Source organism: Bombina bombina, chromosome 6 (genome assembly GCF_027579735.1).
Source record: "Bombina bombina isolate aBomBom1 chromosome 6, aBomBom1.pri, whole genome shotgun sequence".
NCBI classification, from domain to species: Eukaryota; Metazoa; Chordata; class Amphibia; order Anura; family Bombinatoridae; genus Bombina; species Bombina bombina.
In genome coordinates, this window is record NC_069504.1 from 1,101,497,441 (window position 1) to 1,101,523,575 (window position 26,135).

The 26,135-nt window shown below is 37.6% G+C and overlaps 1 protein-coding gene across 1 annotated transcript in view; it reads left to right on the forward strand.

The window, feature by feature from the left end:
- LOC128664237 (cystine/glutamate transporter) overlaps positions 1-25,376 on the forward strand; it is a 170,310-nt gene extending 144,934 nt beyond the window's left edge. The window contains exons 11-12 of the mRNA XM_053719028.1: positions 14,871-15,048; positions 25,109-25,376. Coding sequence (XP_053575003.1) covers positions 14,871-15,048; positions 25,109-25,173 — 243 coding nt within the window. The 3' untranslated portion in view covers positions 25,174-25,376. The remainder of the gene's footprint in view (positions 1-14,870; positions 15,049-25,108) is intronic.
- The last annotated feature ends 759 nt before the right edge of the window (positions 25,377-26,135 follow it).

Genomic DNA, 26,135 nt, shown 5'->3' on the forward strand with positions numbered 1-26,135 from the left:
AGGCCCCACATCTGAAAAATTTGAGAAAACACATCTGGGTGGAGAGACCACTGTCCCGGATGTAAAGTCTGACAACTGAGATAATCCGCTTCCCAATTGTCTATACCTGGGATATGAACCGCAGAAATTAGACAGGAGCTGGATTCCGCCCAAACAAGTATCCGGGATAGTTTTTTCATAGCTTGAGGACTGTGAGTCCCACTCTGATGATTCCCATATGTCACAGTTGTGATATTGTCTGTCTGAAAACAAATGAACGGTTCTCTCTTCAATAGAGGCCAAAAATGATGAGCCCTGAGAATCGCACGGAGTTCCAAAATATTTATTGGTAATCTCGCCTCTTGAGATTTCCAAACCCCTTGTGCTGTCAGAGATCCTCAAACAGCTCCCCAACCTGAAAGACTTGCATCTGTTGTGATCACAGTCCAGGTTGAACGAATGAAAGAGGTCCCTAGAACAAAACGATGGTGATCTAACCACCAAGTCAGAGATAGTCGAACATTGGGATTTAAGGATATTATTTTGTGATATCCTTGTATAATCCCTGCACCATTGGTTCAGCATGCAAAGCTGGAGAGGTCTCATATGAAAACGAAATGGGATCGTGTCTGATGCTGCAGTCATGAGACCTAAAACTCCCATACACATAGCTACTGAAGGGAATGACTGAGACTGAAGGTTCCAACAGGCTGCAACCAATTTCAAACGTCTCTTATCCATTAGAGACAAAGTCATGGACACTGAATCTATCTGGAAACCTAAAAAGGTTACCCTTGTCTGAGGAATCAAAGAACTTTTTGGTAAATTGATCCTCCAACCATGTCTTTGAAGAAACAACACTAGTTGATTTGTGTGAGATTCTGCAGAACGCAAAGACTGGGCAAGTACCAAGATATCATCCAAATAAGGAAACACCGCAATACCCCGCTCTCTGATTACAGAGAGTAGGGCACCGAGAACCTTTAAAAAAATTCTTGGAGCTGTCGCTAGGCCAAAAGGAAGAGCAACACATTGGTAATGCTTGTCTAGAAAAGAGAATCTCAGGAACTGATAGTGATCTGGATGAATTGGAATATGAAGATATGCATCCTGTAAGTCTATTGTGGACATATAATGCCCTTGCTGAACAAAAAGGCAGAATAGTCCTTATAGTCACCATTTTGAAAGTTGGTACTCTTACATATCGATTCAACATTTTTAGATCCAAAACTGGTCTGAATGAATTTTCTTTCTTTGGGACAATGAATAGATTTGAATAAAATCCCAGACCCTGTTCCTGAAAAACAGAACTGGCATGATTACCCCTGATAACTCCAGATCTAAAACACACTTCAGGAAAGTCTGAGCCTTTCCTGGGTTTGCAGAGATGCGTGAGAGAAAAAAATCTTCTCACATGCGTTCTTACTCTGAATCCTATTCTGTACCCCTGAGAGACAATACTCTGAATCCATTGATTTTGGACCGAATTGATCCAAACATCTTTGAAAAATCTTAATCTGCCCCCTACCAGCTGAACTGGAATGAGGGCCGCACCTTCATGCGGACTTGGGGGCTGGCTTTGATCTCTTAAATGGCTTGGATTTATTCCAATTCGAGGAAGGCTTCCAATTGGAAACAGATTCCTTGGGGGAGGGATTAGGTTTCTGTTCCTTATTTTGTTAAAAGGAACGAAAACGGTTAAAAGCTTTAGATTTACCCTTAGGTCTTTTATCCTGAGGCAAACAAACTCCCTTCCCCCCATTAACAGTTGAAATTATTGAATCCAACTGAGAACCAAATAACTTATTACCTAGGAAAGAAAGAGATAGCAATCTGGCCTTAGAAGTCATGTCAGTATTCCAAGATTTAAGCCACAAAGCACTTCTAGCTAAAATAGCTAAAGACATAGATTTAACATCAATTTTGATGATATCAAAAATGGCATCACAAATAAAATTATTAGCATGTTGAATCAAGTTAACAATGCTATACAAATCATGATCCGATACTTGTTTTGCTCTAAAGTTTCCAACCAAAACGTTGAAGCAGCTGCAACATCAGCCAAAGAAATTGCAGGCCTGAAAAGATGACCAGAATTTAAATAGGCTTTCCTTAGATGAGATTCATGTTTCCTATCTAAAGGATCTTTAAAAGAAGTACTATCTTCCGTAGGAATAGTATTACATTTAGCAAGAGTAGAGAGAGCCCCATCAACCTTGGGGATCTTTTCCCAAAACTCTTAAGAAACTGCTGGCAAAGGATACAGTTTTTTAAACCTTGAAGAAGGAATAAAAGAAGTACCAGGCCTATTCCATTCCTTAGAAATCATATCAGAAATAGCATCAGGAACTGGAAAAACCTCTGGAATAACCACAGGAGGTTTATAAACAGAATTTAAACGTTTACTAGTTTTAATATCAAGAGGACTAGTTTCCTCCATATCTAATGTAATCAACACTTCTTTTAACAAAGAACGAATATACTCCATTTTAAATAAATAAGAAGATTTGTCAGGGTCAATATCTGAGGCAGGATCTTCTGAACCAGATAGATCCCCATCAGAGAAGTATAATTCAGTATTGTGCCGGTCATTTGAAATTTCATCAACTTTTTGAGAAGTTTTAAAAGACCTTTTACGTTTATTAGAAGGTGGGGTGGCAGACAAAGCCTTCTGAATGGAATCAGAAATAAATTCTTTTAAATTTACAGGTATATCTTGTGCATTAGATGTTGAGGGAACAGCAACGGGTAATGAACTACTACTGATGGATACATTCTCTACATTTAAAAAAGTTTATCATGACAACTAATTAGAGAATCACAGACCTGAATATCTCAGCTGTAACACTGCTCTCTGCAAACAGACTGAATTTTAAGTGTATCTGCCCAGTATTCTTAGAGAATCACAGACCTGAATATCTCAGCTGTAACACTACTCTCTGGAAACAGACTGAATTTTAAGTGTATCTGCCCAGTATTCTTAGAGAATAACAGACCTGAATATCTCAGCTGTAACACTGCTCTCTGCAAACAGGTAGCCTTTGGAAGATAGTTTCCCTCCCACCCTGCCCCTCACCCTCATACTCAACTTTCATTCTCCCAAAATGACAGCTGCAAACACTGATCAGCACATCCTTTCATTCACTTAACCCTTTAGAATACATACTCTCTCTCCCTACAAATAGCTATATATCACACATCAGTAGTATATACTTTTATTTCTTTTACATTTTGTACTACTTTTGTTTTATTTTCATCTACACACCTCATACCACTAACATGAATCCAAATATGACCATACTGCTATTTGTGTTAACCCTTTTCTCACTCAAATTTTGTTCACACCACTACTGCCATAAGCACACACCTCAAACTGGAAAACAAATGATCATACACCATGGCCTGCTCTGTTGCTGTAACTTATCTGCTGAGTGCTGGTGGAGAGTTATAAAAAATAACCCTCCTACCCCCACCTCACAAAACTATAAAGTATCCCATTCACTAATTGGCAAAACAAAAAATATGCCCAAATTCCTATTCCTTATGTTACTTGCCCTTGCAAATGATGTAGAATCTAATCCTGGTCCCCCAACAAATTCCATTCCTAGCCTTCCAGCTAAAAAAGGAATCTCCTTTGTGCACTGTAATATCCGCAGCTTACTACCAAAAATTGATGCACTACAAGCTTGGTGTTTACAATACAAGCCCAAAATCATTGTGATCTCTAAATCGTGGCTAACCGCAAAAATACCCGACTCTGCCATTGCAATGCATGGGTATTCATGCCATAAAAATGACAGAGCAAAGAGAGGAGGCAGCATTGTAATCTATGTTGACAACTCCACAAAGTACACCCCTTACAAAAATCTAGCTCTCCTGCCACCTTTGATTTCTTTTTTGGCACAATTGAGATCCTGTGCAGTAAATAAATCATTGTTGCAGGAATCTACAGCCCATCTAGCTCTCCTGTACATTCCCTTTCAGACATAGCCGATCTCCTTAGGGAAACCATAGCTCAAAACCCAAAAAGTGAAGTTTTGGTTTTTGGAGATTTTAATATTGATTGGCTGAATCCAAAAAATAATAGTTGTTGCTCTGTGTTTAAGTCTTTGCAGCTAACGCAATTAATCTCCTCCCCAACTCGCATAAACAACAAAAGCCATAATCACACCCTGCTCGATTGGAATCTCTCCACCTCTCCCGACCGAATCCAGGAGGCATGTGTTCTCCTTAACAATTTCAGTGACCACTGCTTAGTGTACTGTGTGCGCAAAATAAAGGCAACTATAACCTCTCCAAATGTTAAAATCACAAGATCATTCAAAAAATTTAATCTTCAATCATTTCTAAATGACATCAAGAACCTCCCCTGGCACAGATTAAACCTAATCCCAGATCTTGACTCTGCAGTTGAATTCTTTCAGTCTGAACTCCTACAAGTTTGGAATTTACATGCCCCGCTGCGTAAGGTGAGAGTAAAAGGAGCACACTTGAATTGGATCACAGCTGACCTCATTCAAATGTACCAGTTTCGAGATTCATTGTGGTCAAAGTTCAAGCATACTGGCTCTATGAACAATCACTGTGTATATAGACAATGGCGAAATATATGCACTAAACAAACAAAATTGGCCAAGGCCCAATATTTCTGTGAAAATCTGAACAATAACATATCAAACCCTAGAAAGTTTTGGAAAGTCATAAATAATTTACAAACACCACCAATCCCCTCTCAACCCTCCACTGTCAATGTGGACAACCAAACCCTGCAACTCCCCTTAGATGTAGCAAATGCCTTTAACAATTATTTTGTCGGATGCTCCACCACCCTGATTGACAAACTAATAAATGGCACGCATCCTGAAGCTACAAATGTGGATCAGGCCCCACTAAATCAGCAAAGACCCAATATAGAGATGTACCCATCAATGTCATTAAGAAACACCTTAATAACCTAAAAATTAAAAACCAGTCTGGACCTGATCAAATCCCAGGAATGCTGTTGAAGCTTAGTGCGCCAGCAATTGCTAAACCTGTCACAACCCTAATTAACGAATCATTGGTGTCTGGATACATACCCAAACTCTGGAAGACTGCAAGAGTAGTGCCTATCCATAAAACTGGGGAGATAACCTTGATTTCTAACTATCGCCCAATATCATTGCTACCAGTATTGTCAAAAATCTTAGAAAAATGCGTCCATACGCAATTATGTGAATATTACCAACAATCTAACTATCTGACCCCCTGATCAATCAGGTTTTCGTACAAATCACTCCACTACAACTGCCCTCCTAAAAGTTTGCAATGACATCCAAACTGGAATGGAACAAGGAGACCTAACTGGAGCTATTTTCCTTGATTTTGCAAAGGCCTTTGACACAGTAGACCACAACTGTCACGCTCAGCTGCTGGGAAGCTCTGCAGTCCTCTCTGTGTGCTTGATTGACAGGTGTCTGAGCCACCCCTTCCTGATGATGTCACAACCAGGCTTTATATTCTTGGCTTCCTGTTTCTCCAGTGCCAGTTTGTTTGTTAACTTTTTGGCTTCTGATAGGATTTCTCTGAGGAATCTCTCTAACTGCTGCTTTTCTGTTGCCAATCTCTTCAAGGATTTACTATGCTGGATTAACCTTCAACCTCCTGATTACCTGTCTCCAAACAATGCAAGTACTGTTTGTTTTGTGAAACTTTCAATCTGCATGTTTACCTGTTTCCAAACTCTGCAAATACAATTATTCAGTGTAAACCTTCAAACTGCTTGATATCCTGTTGCCAATCTCAACAAGTACTGATTAAACTGTGTTAACCTTCAAACTACCAGCTTACCTGTTGCTGTCTCTGCAAGTTCTGACAACACAGTGTTAACCTTCAAACTACCTGATTACATGTTGTTAATTCTGCAAGTTCTGACTACACAGTGTTAACTCTCAAACTGCCTGATTACCTGTTGCATAATCTGCAAAGACTGTCTACTCAGTGTTAACCCTCAAACTGCCTGATTACCTGTTACATACTCTGCAAAGACTGTCTACTCAGTGTTAACCCTCAAACTGCCTGATTACCTGTTGCATACTCTGCAAAGACTGTCTACACAGTGTTAACCTTCAGACTGCCTGATAACAAATGACCTACTCCTGCATTATTAACTGTTTCCTGTTTTACCCTTCTTCTGTCTGAGTATAAGTGGACTATCCCTGCTCTCCTGATATTGTGGAAGACATTTTCTGAAACCAGTTCCTTATTCAGAAGTCTATCTGGCTGATATCATGAATTACTTTGGCACAGGCTAACCCTGCTCCATATCGTGAGTACTTTGTTTTTTGGAGGTTGTCGTGGGGTCACGTCCTGGATTAAACTCAGAGTGCAAGGGTGTTGTTTAAGTTCGCCCTAGTATTTGGGTCTTCTTCTGGACATTTCCTAACCTGACAGTACAAACTGGCCATAATATGGACCCTGACGAGTTATCCAGGGCTGTGGCTCTACAAGGGCAACTTCTAGGAAATCATTCTGCTCATTTGCAATCTTTGGATTCCAAGCTTGACCAGATTACTGCTCTGCTACATAACCTCTCCGCTCCTTCTCAAGCGACGGTGACTCCTGCTGCCACTGCTACTAGCACCAATGCTGTCTTTAATCCACCTCAAACTGTTGGACAGGATATACCACGAATCCCACTTCCAGATAAATATGACGGTAATCCTGAAGAATGCCGTGGATTCCTTAATCAGTGTCGTTTACACTTCAGAAACAATCCTCAAGTTTTTTCCAATTCTACTTCCAAAATCACCTTTATTATTTCTCTCTTGAAGGGTAAGGCTCTAGCCTGGGTGTCCCCTCTTTTAGAGAAGAATGATCCGTTACTACAGGATGTGGAATTATTTGTGTACATTTTTTCTTCTGTTTTTGACAAGCCTGGGCGGTCTGCAGCTGCTGAGGCAGGATTGTTGGATCTGAGACAGGGATCCCTTTCGGTAGCTGAATATGCTATTGAATTCAGGACTTTAGCCGCAGAAACTGATTGGAACCATGGAGCCTTACGGGCAGCCTTTCGCAAAGGACTTTGCGAACGCCTTAAGGATGAACTTGTATTTCGGGAACTCCCTGATTCATTGGAGGGTCTTATCAATTTATGTATTACTCTTGACGCCCGGCATTCTGAACGTCTTCAGGAGAGAGATAGGAATCAGAGATCCTTTGTTAAATCTTCTTTTCGTCCTCCTATTCGAACCTCAAGTCTTTCTAATAATAATTCCCAATCTCCTGAGTCTGTGGAACCCATGGAAGTAGGAGCTATTAAATTGTCAGAAGCTGAACGCCATAGAAGGCGTACTCTTGGGTTATGTCTGTATTGTGGTACCAAAGGACATTTACTGAAGGACTGTCCTATCCGGCCAGTAAAAGCCAAGGCTTAACTTTTGATAGAGGGACAGAGTTAAGCCAGAATCCCATGTCTTCCCTCAATTCTAAACTTTTTGTTCCTGTAACTATCTCTTTTGGAAACACCAAGTTTCGAGCTCAAGCTCTCATCGATTCTGGAGCTGCTGGAGTATTCATTGATTCAAACTTTGCTGACTCTCTCAGGATTCCTCTTCAAGCCAAGAAACAGTTAATTAAGGTAACTACTGTCAGTGGACAGCCTCTAGGTACTAGTATCATACAACATTCTGCCATTCCTCTTCTTTTGACTGTGGGCATACTTCATTCTGAAATTATTCGTTTTGATGTCATTTCTTCTCCCCACATACCATTGATTCTAGGGTTACCTTGGTTGCAGCTTCATGATCCAGTTTTCTCATGGTCTAAAGGAGAACTTATTTCCTGGGGAACTACCTGTTTCAAACATTGCCTGCAAAATCCCTCTAAACCATCCTGTCCTGTCGTAGCTATGGTGGAAGTTCCTGAATCATTGCCCAATTACTATCATGCCTTTTGTGATGTGTTTTCTAAAAAAGAGGCTGAGACGTTACCTCCACACCGGATATTTGACTGTCCTATCGAATTGTATTCAGGGGCTCCTCTACCTAAGGGAAGGACCTATCCCCTCTCTCATCAAGAAAATGTCTCTCTTGAGGAATACATAAAGGACAACTTAGCCAGAGGATTCATTCGTCCTTCCTCTTCACCTGTGGGTGCAGGTTTTTTCTTCATTGGGAAAAAAGATGGAGGTCTTCGTCCCTGTATTGATTATCGAGCCTTGAATCAGATTACTGTCAAAAACAGCTATCCTCTGCCACTCATTTCTGAGTTATTCGATCGTCTTCAAGGTGCTTCTATTTTTTCCAAGTTAGATCTCCGTGGGGCCTACAATCTGGTCAGAATCCGTAAAGGAGACGAATGGAAGACAGCATTTAACACTAGATTTGGTCACTACGAGTATCTAGTAATGCCATTTGGATTGTGCAATGCACCAGCAGTATTTCAGCACTTTGTCAATGAAATCTTCAGAGATGATCTAAATCAATTTGTTATCATTTACCTCGATGACATTCTAATCTATTCAAAAACATTACAGGAACATGTACATCATGTAAGACTGGTTCTTCAGAGGTTACGAGACAATTCCCTGTTCGCTAAATTGGAGAAATGCTCTTTTCATCAGAGTTCCATCCCCTTTTTGGGGTATATCATTTCTGAATCAGGTTTTGAGATGGATCCTGCTAAACTGTCGGCTATCAAGGACTGGCCCAGACCAACTACTCTCAAATCCCTGCAGAGGTTTCTTGGCTTTGCCAATTACTATAGAAAGTTTATAAAGAACTTTGCTGACATCACATCTCCACTCACTTCTCTTACTAAGAAAGGGCAAAATTGTAAGAACTGGTCCTCTTCGGCAGTACAGGCTTTTGAAACGCTAAAATCAGCATTTTCTTCTGCTCCTCTTCTCAGTCATCCAATTCCTGATTTCCAGTTTATTTTGGAGGTTGACACTTCCTCTATAGCAGCTGGAGCTGTTCTCTCCCAACGTGATCCTACTACCAGCAAGATACATCCTGTGGCGTTCTTTTCGAAAAAAATTCAATCCTGCCGAGTTAAATTATGATGTGGGCAATAAGGAGCTTTTGGCTATAAAATTAGCTTTGGATGAATGGAGGCATTGGTTAGAGGGTACCAGTCAACCTTTTTTCATTCTGACAGATCACAAGAATCTTTTATACCTCCAAACAGCTACACGTCTCAATCCTCGTCAGGCTCGGTGGGCCTTGTTCTTCTCCAGGTTTAATTTTGTACTTTCCTATGTTCCTGGTTCAAAAAATTCCAAGGCAGATGCTTTATCTAGGCAGTTCCAATCTTCTGAACCTTCTCCATTGGATTCAGAACCTATACTACGTCCAGTCAAAGTTTTGGCTCAAGTATCCTCTTTTCCAGTACAGGCTTTACATGCTGCTCAAGTCCGGGTACCATCTTCTTGCAAACTACCTTCTGGTATCCTGTATGTACCCAAAGGATTACGTCTTAAGCTTCTACATTGGACCTTTTCGAATTGTTTCCAGAGTTTGTTCTTCTGCATACCGCCTGGCCTTACCCAAGACTCTCAAGATCCATCCAGTGTTTCATGTCTCCCTACTCAAGCCAGTCATCTACAATCGGTACTCTATCAAGAGTAAACCACCTCCTCCACTTTCCGTAGAGGGAACTTCTGAGTTTGAAGTCAGCCAGATTCTCGATTCCAAGCTACGGGGCAATCGGCTGTACTACCTGGTCCATTGGAAGGGTTATCCTATCTCTGAACGATCTTGGGAACCGGCCTCTCATGTTCATGCTCCAGCTCTTGTCAAGTCTTTTCACAAGAAATACCCTGCCAGGCCCGGTCGGGTCCCCCGGAGGGGTCCTTGAGGAGGGGGCACTGTCACGCTCAGCTGCTGGGAAGCTCTGCAGTCCTCTCTGTGTGCTTGATTGACAGGTGTCTGAGCCACCCCTTCCTGATGATGTCACAACCAGGCTTTATATTCTTGGCTTCCTGTTTCTCCAGTGCCAGTTTGTTTGTTAACTTTTTGGCTTCTGATAGGATTTCTCTGAGGAATCTCTCTAACTGCTGCTTTTCTGTTGCCAATCTCTTCAAGGATTTACTATGCTGGATTAACCTTCAACCTCCTGATTACCTGTCTCCAAACAATGCAAGTACTGTTTGTTTTGTGAAACTTTCAATCTGCATGTTTACCTGTTTCCAAACTCTGCAAATACAATTATTCAGTGTAAACCTTCAAACTGCTTGATATCCTGTTGCCAATCTCAACAAGTACTGATTAAACTGTGTTAACCTTCAAACTACCAGCTTACCTGTTGCTGTCTCTGCAAGTTCTGACAACACAGTGTTAACCTTCAAACTACCTGATTACATGTTGTTAATTCTGCAAGTTCTGACTACACAGTGTTAACTCTCAAACTGCCTGCTTACCTGTTGCATACTCTGCAAAGACTGTCTACTCAGTGTTAACCCTCAAACTGCCTGATTACCTGTTACATACTCTGCAAAGACTGTCTACTCAGTGTTAACCCTCAAACTGCCTGATTACCTGTTGCATACTCTGCAAAGACTGTCTACACAGTGTTAACCTTCAGACTGCCTGATAACAAATGACCTACTCCTGCATTATTAACTGTTTCCTGTTTTACCCTTCTTCTGTCTGAGTATAAGTGGACTATCCCTGCTCTCCTGATATTGTGGAAGACATTTCCTGAAACCAGTTCCTTATTCAGAAGTCTATCTGGCTGATATCATGAATTACTTTGGCACAGGCTAACCCTGCTCCATATCGTGAGTACTTTGTTTTTTGGAGGTTGTCGTGGGGTCACGTCCTGGATTAAACTCAGAGTGCAAGGGTGTTGTTTAAGTTCGCCCTAGTATTTGGGTCTTCTTCTGGACATTTCCTAACCTGACAACAACATACTACTGCTCAAACTAAAAAACTCAGGTATTGGTGATCGTCCGCTAACCTGGTTTCGATCATATGTATCGGATTGATCACAATATGTCTCCATTTCTGACAGTGACTCCCTCCCTCTCCCAGTCACGTGTGGTGTTCCCCAAGGTTCCATTCTCGGCCCCCTGCTATTCACATTATTTATAAATGATCTGCCTAATGTCTGAAAATCCTCAACTGTATACATATATGCAGATGACACGGTAATCTATGCAAACAATTCCGATCTACCGCAGCTTGAAGCAGTGCTCCAAGACCAGTTTACAGAAGTAGAAAAGTGGATCTCAAAAAACAAACTCTTCCTAAACATTGACAAAACTGTCACAATGATCTTTGGAATGGGACCTAAACTACACAAACTACAAAATTCCCATCTATGCATCAAAACAAAAGCAAATTGCACACTGACCGCAGTCCACTCTTTTAAATACTTGGGTATGTTGTTAGACTCCAATCTATCTTTTGGCCTTCATATAGAAAAACTGGCATCTAAACTTTATCCAAAAATAGGTGCCCTGTACAGAAACAAATCCTGCCTCAGCCCTACTGTAAAGGAAAAGATTGAACAGCAAATGCTGATGCCAATCGTGGATTATGGGGATGTAGTATATGCACCTGCACCGCAATCTCACCTTAATAAACTTAATAAATTGTATAACTCGTTCTGCCGCTTTGTGCTACAATGTAACTACAGGACCCACCATTGTGACATGCTAAAAGAACTAAACTGGCTGTCGCTGGAATCCAGGCGCACCTTCCATCTCTCCTGTCTTGTGTTTAAAAGCTTTTCTGGGAAGCTCCCACCCTACCTGAGCAGTATGCTCTCACCGGTTATTCCCACCACCTATAACCTCCGATCCAGTACCAGCACATTATTTAGCGTGCCTCAATACAAAAAGAAAGCAGCTCGATCCTCCTTTTCCTACAGAGCAGCACAATTATGGAACGACCTCCCGCACACTTTCAAACCTTCCCCATGCCTAATATCCTTTAAGAGATCCCTCTCTACATATCTCAAAACAGAATGCACCTGTCATTGTTGAGTATATATTTCCTACCTGTTCTATGTTAAATTTTTGTGCATATATTGTGTATTATTATTGTTTTTGTATTTTATTATACCCATTGTATCAATGCAATGTTTTGTGTACCCAGGACATACTTGAAAATGAGAGAAATCTCAATGTATCTTTCCTGGTAAAATATTTTATAAATAAATAATGCAAACCACAGCAGGAGATAAAACCTCCACAAGTTTACAACGAATGCACTTAGCTTTGGTAGAACTGTTATCAGGCAGCAGGGTTCCAACAGTGATTTCTGAGACAGGATCAGATTGAGACATCTTGCAAATGTAAGAGAAAAAAACAACATATTAAGGAAAATTATTAATTTCCTTATATGGCAGTTTCAGGAATGGGAAAAAATGCAAACAGCCTAGCCGTCTGATAGAGAAAAAAGGCAAGAGTCATATAGGAATGGGGTCTTAAATAATGAAAATATTTGGCGCCAAATATGATGCACAACAAACAGAAAAATATTTTTTGACGCCAAAAACGTCTGGAAATGACCTACTCGCGTCACAGATGACGCAACCTTGAGAAGGACTCGGGGTCAACTTAGACGCCGGAAATGATGATTTTGTGTCAATGAACGTAACTTCACACCAAATAAATCTTGCACCAAGAATAACGCAATAAACTTTGGTATTTTGCGCCCTCGCGAGCCTAATTCTGCCGCGAATTTAAAAGACAGTCAATTTGAAAAAAAGACTAAACCCCAGGTAAGAAATAATTTGTCCTAAAAAAAGCATTTCCCAGATATGAAACTAACAGTCTGCAAAAGGAAATATACTGAAAACCTGAATCATTGCAAATATAAGTACAATACATATATTTAGAACTTTATATGAATACATAAAGTGCCAAACCATAGCTGAGAGTGTCTTAAGTAATGAAAACATACTTACCAAAAGACACCCATCCACATATTATTATTATTATCATCAGGTATTTATAAATCGCCAGCAGATTACGTAGCGCTATACAAGAAATAATGGAACATTACAGGGATGCATTAAATACACAAACAAACAAGTACAATATTGGGGTACATTACAGTTGTAGGTGCAATAATTGAGTTATACAAAAGGAGAGGAATGCCCTGCCCTTGAGCACAATCAGTAGTAGTTCACTTTAAAAACAAAGTGGCCTACAGGTAGAGAGGCTCTCAAACTTACAATCTAAAGGAGAGGGAATGGACACAAAAGGTCAGGGAGAAGGGAAATATGTCTGCTATAAGGCAGTGTAAACTGAGAGTGAGTGAAATGTGTGGTGGGTAAATGAGGGTTGGAAAAGTGTAACAGAATATGATAAAGTGTCAGTTCAGAGGCTGTGAGTGTGAAGTAGTGTCTCTATCCTGGATCATTAATGACAGCTGCACGTAATTGCTGTTAGGTGATTAAATATTAAGGTAAACACCAGGGTGGGAGGTGGAGGGAGGCTTGGTGGGCTAGTGCATGCAGAGAGCCTGTAGGATTGCTAGTTGCTGTGAGGTCTGTGTGAGAAAGAGTTTTAAAGGTAAGACTTCCTGTTGATAAAGGGTAGGTGTATGGGGGAGAGGTATAGCTGGGAATGTTAAAACCAATTCCAAATTAGCCCAACAGATATAAAAATAAAATGCACTCATTGTCTTGATTGGAGATAGATGAATTACCTTCAAATGTTTGCTTGCAGAAAGGGATCTTTAAATGTATGTTTGCAGAGAGCCTGTAGGATTGCTTGTTGCTGTGAGGTCTGTGTGAGAAAGAGTGTTTTAAAGGTAAGACTTCCTGTTGATAAAGGGTAGGTGTATGGGGGGGGGGTGTAGCTGGGAATGTTAAAACCAATTCCAAATTAGCCCAACAGATATAAAAATAAAATGCACTCATTGTCTTGATTGGAGATAGATGAATTACCTTCAAATGTTGGTTTGCAGAAAGGGATCTTTAAATGTACGTTTGCAGAGAGCCTGTAGGATTGCTTGTTGCTATGAGGTCTGTGTGAGAAAGAGAGTTTTAAAGGTAAGACTTCCTGTTGATAAAGGGTAGGTGTATGGGGGGGGAGGTGTAGCTGGGAATGTTAAAACCAATTCCAAATTAGCCCAACAGATATAGCAGATAGCCAAACCAGTACTGAAACAGTTATCAGTAGAGGTAATGGAATATGAGAGTATATCGTCGATCTGAAAAGGGAGGTAGGAGATGAATCTCTACGACCGATAACAGAAAACCTATGAAATAGATCCCCCATGAGGAAAACCATTGCATTCAATAGGTGATACTCCCTTCACATCCCTCTGACATTCACTGTACTCCGAGAGGAATCAGGCTTCAAAATGCTGAGAAGCGCATAATAACGTAGAAATCTTAGCACAAACTTACTTCACCACCTCCATAGGAGGCAAAGTTTGTAAAAACTGAATTGTGGGTGTGGTGAGGGGTGTATTTATAGGCATTTTGAGGTTTGGGAAACTTTGCCCCTCCTGGTAGGATTGTATATCCCATACGTCACTAGCTCATGGACTCTTGCCAATTACATGAAATAAATTGGGTTTAGTGTCCCTTTAAGTGCAACTCACTAAGATATGGATTTGTACAGAGCTTATTGTGTTGCACTTTCACAAGAAGTCCAGCTCCAAAATGAAACAAATCCCACTGGCAGCCGCCATCTTCTCCATTTGTTTGCAGTTGAATAGACCGAATGCACATCCTTACTATGAACATAGGTGATTGATCACAACAACTGGAATACAAACAATTTCTTGGCTCTATTATTTAATGACCATTTCATCAGTTGTACAAAATATACTGCAGATGGAACATAAATGCTAATTGTTAACGTGTTTATATGTCTAGACATTACACTTTGTTTTAACTAATATTATTTTTAATCAGCCATAAATAACACAAGAACAATTATATTTTAGGTCCCAATGGTGATACCTCTCATCTTTACTATAATGAGCCTTTTCATTGTGGGAATGTCCCTGTATTCGGACCCTATTAATACAGGCATTGGCTGTGCCTTCACGTTAAGTGGTTTGCCAGTGTACTATCTAACAGTACAAAAGTCAAGATTACCAAGGCAGTTCGTAGATGTATTCAGTAAGTTCACCACTATAATCCCATGCACATTATATTATAATGCACAGTCAATATATGTGTTTTAAATGTCTCTCTTTTTACTCTACGTATTATCTGCTACTCTCAAATTCTGCCAAACTAGCTCTTCTTTAGAATGAAACTTAACTTACTGTGAGTCCAACATCAATACAAGTTATTTGTCTGTCACTGTGCACATATAGAACATATAAAGGCAAAATTACAATATTACTTGATAATACATTCACATGCCATACATAATCACATACCATACATAATCACATGCCATACATAATCACATGCCATACATAATCACATGCTATACATAATCACATGCTATACATAATCACATGCTATACATAATCACATACCATACATAATCACATACCATACATAATCACATGCTATACATAATTACATGCTATACATAATCACATACCATACATAATCACATACCATACATAATCACATACCATACATAATCACATGCTATACATAATCACATACCATACATAATCACATACCATACATAATCACATGCTATACATAATCACATACCATACATAATCACATGGTATACATAATCACATGCTATACATAATCACATGTTATACATAATCACATGCCATACATAATCACATGCTATACATAATCACGTCATACATAATCACGTCATACATAATCACATACCATACATAATCACATACCATAAATAATCACATGCTATACATAATCACATACCACACATAATCACATGGTATACATAATCACATGGTATACATAATCACATACCATACATAATCACATGGTATACATAATCACATGCTATACATAATCACATGCTATACATAATCACATACCATACATAATCACATGCTATACATAATCACATGCTATACATAATCACATACCATACATAATCACATGCTATACATAATCACATACCATACATAATCGCATGCTATACATAATCACATACCATACATAATCACATGCTATACATAATCACATGCTATACATAATCACATACCATACATAATCACATGCTATACATAATCACATGCTATACATAATCACATACAAATTAATTATGCAGATTCTCTGGTTTCGTTCTCTTTTACTGTTGTCACAAAAAGTTGTGACTTACACAGATAAACATAAGACCCAATCATCTACGTGACTTATCTATATGAGAGCTTTACATAGTTTATTGCTCTGTCGGTACCAAGTAACACAATATTAAATGTACCAGTCATATGAGTGCAAAAATAATTGTGCAGTTAGTGTTTATATTTACATCAAAATTCTGTTTCCCTAAGTGGTAACAGTAGATATTAAACATAATTAATGCACTTTTGAATAGTGCTGAAGCTGTTTGGCTTACATATTATGCATAGATAGAATAAAATTATTTCATTCTGCCAATCTAGTTAATTCATTTAGTAGGTATATTTTTCTTAGGTTATTAAGACCCTTACGGTCTAGATTCTATACACTCTAATTTCGAATTACCTACTTAATTTCAAGATAAAGATGTGTCTCAATACAGCAAGCCTAATCACATGTAACTGAACGATCCTGTCAATTTGAATCTAATAGATTTAATAAGGGTAGTATTGCACATAAATCAGGAGCTCTATATTGTGATTTTTATTTTGAATTTCCATGATTGTTCTAAAATTGTTACTACCACTTGATCATTTTGAAGAATATATATACAACATCTATACTATAACCCTATGAGTTGAGAACTATTTAACAAGTCTCAATATAGGGTGTTGTTCAAATCGTTGCATTAGTATCATAAAACATATGCATTGTATGTGAAAAACATAATGTATATTATGTTGTATAAAATTTAAGTGAAAGGTGGTGAGATACACAGAGTCATTACAAAATAGAATCAAAATACAAAGTAAAACCCATTACATAAAAGATTGTCATAGAGAAGGCTATCAACAGCACTACGGGCGGCATATAGACATAAGATATCATTATGTATATATTCAATATAGGAATAAGTTACTATAAAGATAAAGCATCAGTGTATGTGTGACCCTTTGGGATCATCTAACTTAATAAACATATCCTTGAATATAGTTCCATGATATTTACAACCATTCTTATTGCAAATCCTGGATTACAAAAATGAAGTGATATTCAGAGATTCACTATTGCAGATTATTAGTACTTTAGTTTAAAGGAATACCCAATAATTATTAGCTTCATTCATTCCATGTGGCATGACTGAATTTGGTTTGATTGAATATCCAGCCTGTTTCCTTTTGTAACAGAATATTTTCAGTATTTCCACCTCTGATACCCGGTTTCACTCTCTCAATACCCCAACATTTGAAGGATGTAGTTTTACCTGCATGACATAGCAGGAAATGTTTTGCTACACTTGTTATTTTTTTGCCTTCTTTCTGGTCTTTTGGGGCATTACGTAGGTTACTTAGGTGGGCTGAAATTCTGGTACTCAATTTACGGGTTGTCATGCCTGTGTATATCAAATTACACAAGCATGAAAGACAGTAGATGACATTATCACTCTGACAGTTAATATGTGTTTTGATTTTCCATTTTTTTGAAAATCTGTCAGTGATAAATTCTTTTTTAATCATAAATTGGCAGGTTTTACAATGACCACATGGTGTAGAGCCTTGGTGGATTGGTTTTTTATTCCTGTTCCTATCAAAGTGACTTTGTGATAAGCTATCCATCAGGTTCCTGGCACATCTAAAAGTGAAGGATGGTTTGTCTGGTAATAACACTTTTAACCGGTCAGCACTTTGGAGAATATGCCAGTGTTTTTTGACAATTGAGCTTACTTGTTCACTTTGGTTACTGTAGGTAGAAATAAATCTCATAGCGTTTTGCTCTGATACACATTTTTTGTTCTTAGGTATGAGAAGATCTGACCTATTTTTAGTTAATGCTTTTTGATAAGCCTTTGCTAGCAGTTTCCTAGAGTAGCCCCGTTGGAGAAGTCTGTCATGTAGTTCTAATGCAGATTTTTAAAAAGAGTTTATGTCTGTACATTTTCTCCTTATTCTAAGATATTCACCGTATGGAAGACAGGTGATTGGGGATGGATGGTGATTGCTCTGTGCATGTAAGATATTATTTGTAGCGGTAGCTTTTCTATATGTATCCGTCACTAATTTGTCATTACTCTTAGAAATTGTCAGGTCTAAGAATTCAACTTTGTTGAAACTCACATTATATGTCAGATATAATCCGAAAGGATTAGTATTGAGTAGTTTAATGAATTCTTCCCATACTTCTATTGGACCTTCCCATATAAGGAAAATGTCATCTATATACCTGGACCAGTGGGAGATGAATTTAGTATATTGGTTCATGTGGTCATTGAACACAATCATCTCTTCCCACCAGCCCAGGTATATGTTGGCTTAAGTCGGCGCGCAGGACGTGCCCATTGCGGTGCCACAGACTTATATATATAGAATATATATAGAATATGCCATTGTTTTTTGACAATTGAGCTTACTTGTTCACTTTGGTTACTGTAGGTAGAAATAAATCTCATAGCGTTTTGCTCTGATACACATTTTTTGTTCTTAGGTATGAGAAGATCTGACCTATTTTTAGTTAGTGCTTTTTGATAAGCCTTTTCTAGCAGTTTCCTAGAGTAGCCCCGTTGGAGAAGTCTGTCACGTAGTTCTAATGCAGATTTTTTAAAAGAGTTTATGTCTGTACAGTTTCTCCTTATTCTAAGATATTCACCGTATGAATATATATATATATATATATATATATAATTTATTCATTTATTTGTTAGAAAGGTGCTACTCAAGAAATATTTCTCTAATACTGACGAATCTCACAGTTTGTCTATCACTGATACAACTGACAGAGCAGCCCTAAATGACTTAATATCATTACTTGAAGATAACGACATAACTACTAATGAATTGTTATCTAATAATGAGGATTGGCGTGAAATTCTAAAAACCAAGTCACAGTTTGTTCCCCCAAGTACTATTTCACCCCAAGCAGTCACATTTTTAAACTTAGTCTGTCAAGACATAATATCCATGAATGAGGATATAAGTTGTTCTAAAACATGACTAAAGCAGAAATAGAAGCCATGAATGAAATGACTCAATGGACTGATGTCCAAATAAAAAATAGTGATAAAGGGGGCAACATAGTGATTTGGCCTACTATAATGTACACTACGGAAGCCATGAAACAACTCTCTAATAACACCAATTACAAAAAACTTTTAGGGAATCCAACAGAGAATTTTCTTGAATTATATAAAAAACTTATTGACACAGCACTCAAAGAGAGGATCATTGACCAGAAAGAATATAAATATCTAACAGTTACCAACCCTAGAGTAGCCACTATGTATTTGCTGCCAAAGAGCTATAAAAATATCTCCTGTCCACCTGGGAGACCAATAGTCTCAGGACTAGGATCACTTACAGAAAGAGCCAGCAGATATGTTGATGCTAGGTTAAGGAAAATTGTTGATGCCCTACCGTCACACACTAGAGACACAATGCACATTCTAAATAAGATGCAAAATATTTCAACAACAGAACAGTCTATTCTAATAACATGTGATGTAGAGTCTCTCTATACGAGCATCAAAACCGAGTGGGGCATCAAAGCTGTGGCTCATTTCCTACAAAAAGACATTAATATGGATCCAGCAACCAAAGAATTTATCATCAAATTGCTCAAATTTGTCCTTACACACAATTATTTTGTGTTTGATGATACATTTTTCTTACAAGTCTGTGGCACCGCAATGGGCACGTCCTGCGTGCCGACTTATGCCAACATATACCTGGGCTGGTGGGAAGAGATGATTGTGTTCAATGACCACATGAACCAATATACTAAATTCATCTCCCACTGGTCCAGGTATATAGATGACATTCTCCTTATATGGGAAGGTCCAATAGAAGTATGGGAAGAATTCATTAAACTACTCAATACTAATCCTTTTGGATTATATCTGACATATAATGTGAGTTTCAACAAAGTTGAATTCTTGGACCTGACAATTTCTAAGAGTAATGACAAATTAGTGACGGATACATATAGAAAAGCTACCGCTACAAATAATATCTTACATGCACAGAGCAATCACCATCCATCCCCAATCACCAGTCTTCCATATGGTGAATATCTTAGAATAAGGAGAAAATGTACAGACATAAACTCTTTTTAAAAATCTGCATTAGAACTACGTGACAGACTTCTCCAACGGGGCTACTCTAGGAAACTGCTAGCAAAGGCTTATCAAAAAGCACTAACTAAAAATAGGTCAGATCTTCTCATACCTAAGAACAAAAAATGTGTATCAGAGCAAAACGCTATGAGATTTATTTCTACCTACAGTAACCAAAGTGAACAAGTAAGCTCAATTGTCAAAAAACACTGGCATATTCTCCAAAGTGCTGACCGGTTAAAAGTGTTATTACCAGACAAACCATCCTTCACTTTTAGACGTGCCAGGAACCTGATGGATAGCTTATCACAAAGTCACTTTGATAGGAACAGGAATAAAAAACCAATCCACCAAGGCTCTACACCATGTGGTCATTGTAAAACCTGCCAATTTATGATTAAAAAAGAATTTATCACTGACAGATTTTCAAAAAAATGGAAAATCAAAACACATATTAACTGTCAGAGTGATAATGTCATCTACTATCTTTCATGCTTGTGTAATTTGATATACACAGGCATGACAACCCGTAAATTGAGTACCAGAATTTCAGCCCACCTAAGTAACCTACGTAATGCCCCAAAAGACCAGAAAGAAGGCAAAAAAATAACAAGTGTAGCAAAACATTTCCGGCTATGTCATGCAGGTAAAACTACATCCTTCAAATGTTGGGGTATTGAGAGAGTGAAACCGGGTATCAGAGGTGGAAATACTGAAAATATTCTGTTACAAAAGGAAACAGGCTGGATATTCAATCAAACTAAATTCAGTCATGCCACATGGAATGAATGAAGCTAATAATTATTGGGTATTCCTTTAAACTAAAGTACTAATAATCTGCAATAGTGAATCTCTGAATATCACTTCATTTTTGTAATCCAGGATTTGCAATAAGAATGGTTGTAAATATCATGGAACTATATTCAAGGATATGTTTATTAAGTTAGATGATCCCAAAGGGTCACACATACACTGATGCTTTATCTTTATAGTAACTTATTCCTATATTGAATATATACATAATGATATCTTATGTCTATATGCCGCCCGTAGTGCTGTTGATAGCCTTCTCTATGAAAATCTTTTATGTAATGGGTTTTACTTTGTATTTTGATTCTATTTTGTAATGACTCTGTGTATCTCACCACCTTTCACATAAATTTTATACAACATAATATACATTATGTTTTTCACATACAATGCATATGTATTATGATACTAATGCAACGATTTGAACAACACCCTATATTGAGACTTGTTAAATAGTTCTCAACTCATAGGGTTATAGTATAGATGTTGTATATATATTCTTCAAAATGATCAAGTGGTAGTAACAATTTTAGAACAATCATGGAAATTCAAAATAAAAATCACAATATAGAGCTCCTGATTTATGTGCAATACTACCCTTATTAAATCTATTAGATTCAAACTGACAGGATCGTTCAGTTACATGTGATTAAGCTTGCTGTATTGAGACACATCTTTATCTTGAAATTAAGTAGGTAATTCGAAATTAGAGTGTATAGAATCTAGACCGTAAGGGTCTTAATAACCTCAGAAAAATATACCTACTAAATGAATTAACTAGATTGGCAGAATGAAATAATTTTATTCTATCTATGCATAATATGTAAGCCAAACAGCTTCAGCACTATTCAAAAGTGCATTAATTATGTTTAATATCTACTGTTACCACTTAGGGAAACAGAATTTTGATGTAAATATAAACACTAACTGCACAATTATTTTTGCACTCATATGACTGGTACATTTAATATTGTGTTACTTGGTACCGACAGAGCAATAAACTATGTAAAGCTCTCATATAGATAAGTCACGTAGATGATTGGGTCTTATGTTTATCTGTGTAAGTCACAACTTTTTGTGACAACAGTAAAAGCGAACGAAACCAGTGAATCTTCTTGTGCCACTCTTATTTAAATGGATATTATTAGCAGTGAATTCGCTTTTGAAATACAGCCACAACACATATGAACAGATCATATATCAACACAAGATAGTAATTAGGGTATGGATCTGGGAAGAGGATCTTCGATCGATTGTTTCACCTTTTGATCGCAGTCTGCATATGATGTGCAAATGCAGAGCACAATACAGCATGGATTGTAACATGAAACATAGATATAGCGCTTTAATAATCACGCACAGACAAATGAATTTACATCTTAGTGCCATGATGTTCGATCATAAACAAGTCTTATCTGCGATCATACACAGCGGATCGATATATCCGCCTTATAGGGTTTTTGTATATAATATGAACGATACTTAACTAAGATTACGTAGTCAGTTACCTCTTTATTTGTAAACTAATCATTGGTGTTCAGGGTAACACTGTTATTCCAATCAAACCCAAGCTTCTCCTTACGCCCACAATATACAGCTTCTTATTGGCTAAAGACAGGGCGTTTTACTAGAGATACATATGATTGGCTTAGAGATCGCTCGCAAGCACTACTTAAGAGGGTGGCACCCGGGCCTCGGCTTGACACATCATAAGGACAAAGGCTGAATAGTACAGCCGAAACGCGTTTGTGATTTCTGTAAGCACTTTTTGTGCACAAGTAGTTGGTTTTAATTTACTGTCCCTTGTCCCTGACACTTGAAGCCGAGGGAGCTGCTATCGGCCAGGAAACAGGGGGACTAGGTGTACAGCTTATTAGCAGGTACTTTTCTAAGGTGTTTTCCTTTGTTTTAATCAATATTATATTAAAAATTCAATTTTTTAAATCACAATATTAGGAATGAGTGCTGTTAAAACCCTTACTTTATTGGTTCTCTTACCATAATTAATTTGTATGTGTGCTATTAGGGTTAGCACCGGACTGATTATCTATTTATTCCAATATAAACTATACCTAGTGCCAGTTTCTCAACCTCATAATTTACATACATAATCACATACCATACATAATCACATACCATACATAATCACATGCTATACATAATCACATGCTACACATAATCACATACCATACATAATCACATACCATACATAATCACATGCCATACATAATCACATACCATACATAATCACATACCATACATAATCACATACCATACATAATCACATGCTATACATAATCACATGCTACACATAATCACATACCATACATAATCACATGCTATACATAATCACATACCATACATAATCACATACCATACATAATCACATGCTATACATAATCACATACCATACATAATCACATGCCATACATAATCACATACCATACATAATCACATACCATACATAATCACATGCTATACATAATCACATACCATACATAATCACATACCATACATAATTAATTTGTATGTGTGTTATTAGGGTTAGCACCGGACTGATTATCTATTTATTCCAATATAAACTATACCTAGTGCCAGTTTCTCAACCTCATAATTTACATACATAATCACATACCATACATAATCACATACCATAAATAATCACATGCCATACATAATCACATACCATACATAATCACATACCATACATAATTACATACCATACATAATCACATGCCATACATAATCACATACCATACATAATCACATGCTACACATAATCACATACCATACATAATCACATGCTTATCACACTGTATGAACATGAATGAGCTGAGAATTTAATATTGTTTGCGTCAATTTTTGTGTGTACTTTTATTTGATCATCAGTACTTAAACAAATGAGCAAAAATAAATCCCAGGCTGAAGTTCCAAGGGGCACTAATTATAAATATGCATGTGGACAAGGTTCTCATAGATAGAATCTGCCCACGTGTCTTCTGGGCCTCCGGAGAAGCATTGGCTGCTCGAGTTTAAGATTGCATGAGCAATTATTCTCACCATCCCGCCCCCTGCTCACACGCAACCAAATGTGTAAGATAGATCAGGGCTTGTCAGTCATTCTGTCTAGGTTTGCCTAACGTCCACAACCTCTGAGGAAGCAGCAGTCATACAACCGTTGCTTTTTAACTTTCAGATGCAGGCTCTGTAAGAACCCCAAAGCTGCTTATGCAGCTTTATAAATGGGTTGACTATAAATACAGGCTATCATTAACTATAGCGTTACCAATAGCATTAACAATGGCATGGGCCCCCACTGCGCTAACCCTAGCTCACTCCTCAGCTACTACGCTAAGCCCTTTCTTGACATCTAACATCAGGTAGGAGTCCATGCGCACAAGGCCTCAAGGCACGGTATTAATGTAATAATACTTAAAGGGATATGAAAACCAAAATTTTTATTTCATGATTCAGATAGAGCATGCAATTTTATACAATTTTATACAACTTTCTAATTTACTTCTATTATAAATTTTACTTTGTTCTCTTGGTATCTTTTTTATGAAAAGCAGAGACATATGCTTAGGAGCCAACCCATTTCTGGAGAACTATATGGCAGCAGTTTTGCAAGAATGTTATCCATTTGCAACTGTACTAGATAGCAGCACCTCTTTATTGCCATGGTGTGCTCAAAATGCCTATCTAGGTATTTCTTCAACAAAGAATATCATTGGAACAAAGCAAATTTCATAAAAGAAGTAAAATGGAAACTTTTTTTTTTTAAATTGTGTTTCATATCCCTTTAAGACAAATTCTGAACTAAGTTAAAGTACAAAATGTAAATGCAGCAAAACTCTCATGTCATGCAGTGCTATATTGTACTCCATTTCTCTCTCCTTCTCATCTAGAAAAACAGGGAATGCCTCTTAGAGACACAATCTTACCCTAAGATTGATGTCATAAAGAACCTGCATCAAAAAATGTTTCTGATTGATAACGTTATTATTTGTAAATAAATATATTCATTTACATTTTACCCAGATCGTCTGACTGTGAAGCTGCAAATACTTATGGAAGTGGTTCCTCAAGAAATAAAAACCTATTAACTGCGTGAACACTCAAATGGAACATTTCTGGCTGGGTTCTGCTGGCACAAGCACATTTCTACAAAATAAAAAAAATAAGGACATTATTCATAAACCAGTTCATAGGACCTTATGTTTTGTATTTCCAACTGTTTATAATATTTACGTTTATGTTTTGCAAATAAAAAAGGTTTTCCAAATAAAATTGTTACATAGAAACATAATATTTTCAGAACTGAGCAAATGGTACCACTACTGTAGATGTGAGCAATAGAGAATTGGGGAAATGGTTAAGTACATATTAAAGGGACACTGTACCCAAAAAATTTCTTTCGTGATTCAGATTGAGCATGAAATTTTAAGCAACTTTCTAATTTGCTCCTATAATCAAATTTTCTTCATTCTCTTGGTATCTTTATTTGAAATGCAAGAATGTAAGTTTAGATGCCGGCCCATTTTTGGTGAACAACCTGGGTTGTCCTTGCTGATTGGTGGATAAATTCATCCACCAATAAAAAAGTGCTGTCCAGAGTACTGAAACAAAAAAAGCTTAGATGCCTTCTTTTTCAAATAATGATAGCAAGAGAACAAAGAAAAATTGATAATAGGAGTAAATTAGAAAGTTGCATGCTCTTTCTGAATTACAAAAGAAAACATTTGGGTTCAGTGTCCCTTTAAAAGCTTTGGATCTAAGACGGCTTTATAAGAGAACCCCACTAGTATAGAAGACATATTATAAATAGGATTGGTCATCTGAGTTGAGTAAATGTTTACAAAATGATATACTTGTTCCTAAGGCTTGTCAAACTCTGATTTAAAGGGACAGTCTAGTCAAAATTAAACTTTCATTATTCAGATTAGACATGTAATTTTAATCAACTTTCCAATTTACTTTTATCATCAAATTTGCTTTTTTCTCTTGGTATTCTTAGTTGAAACTAAACCTAGACAGACTCATATGCTAATTTCTAAACCCTTGAGGG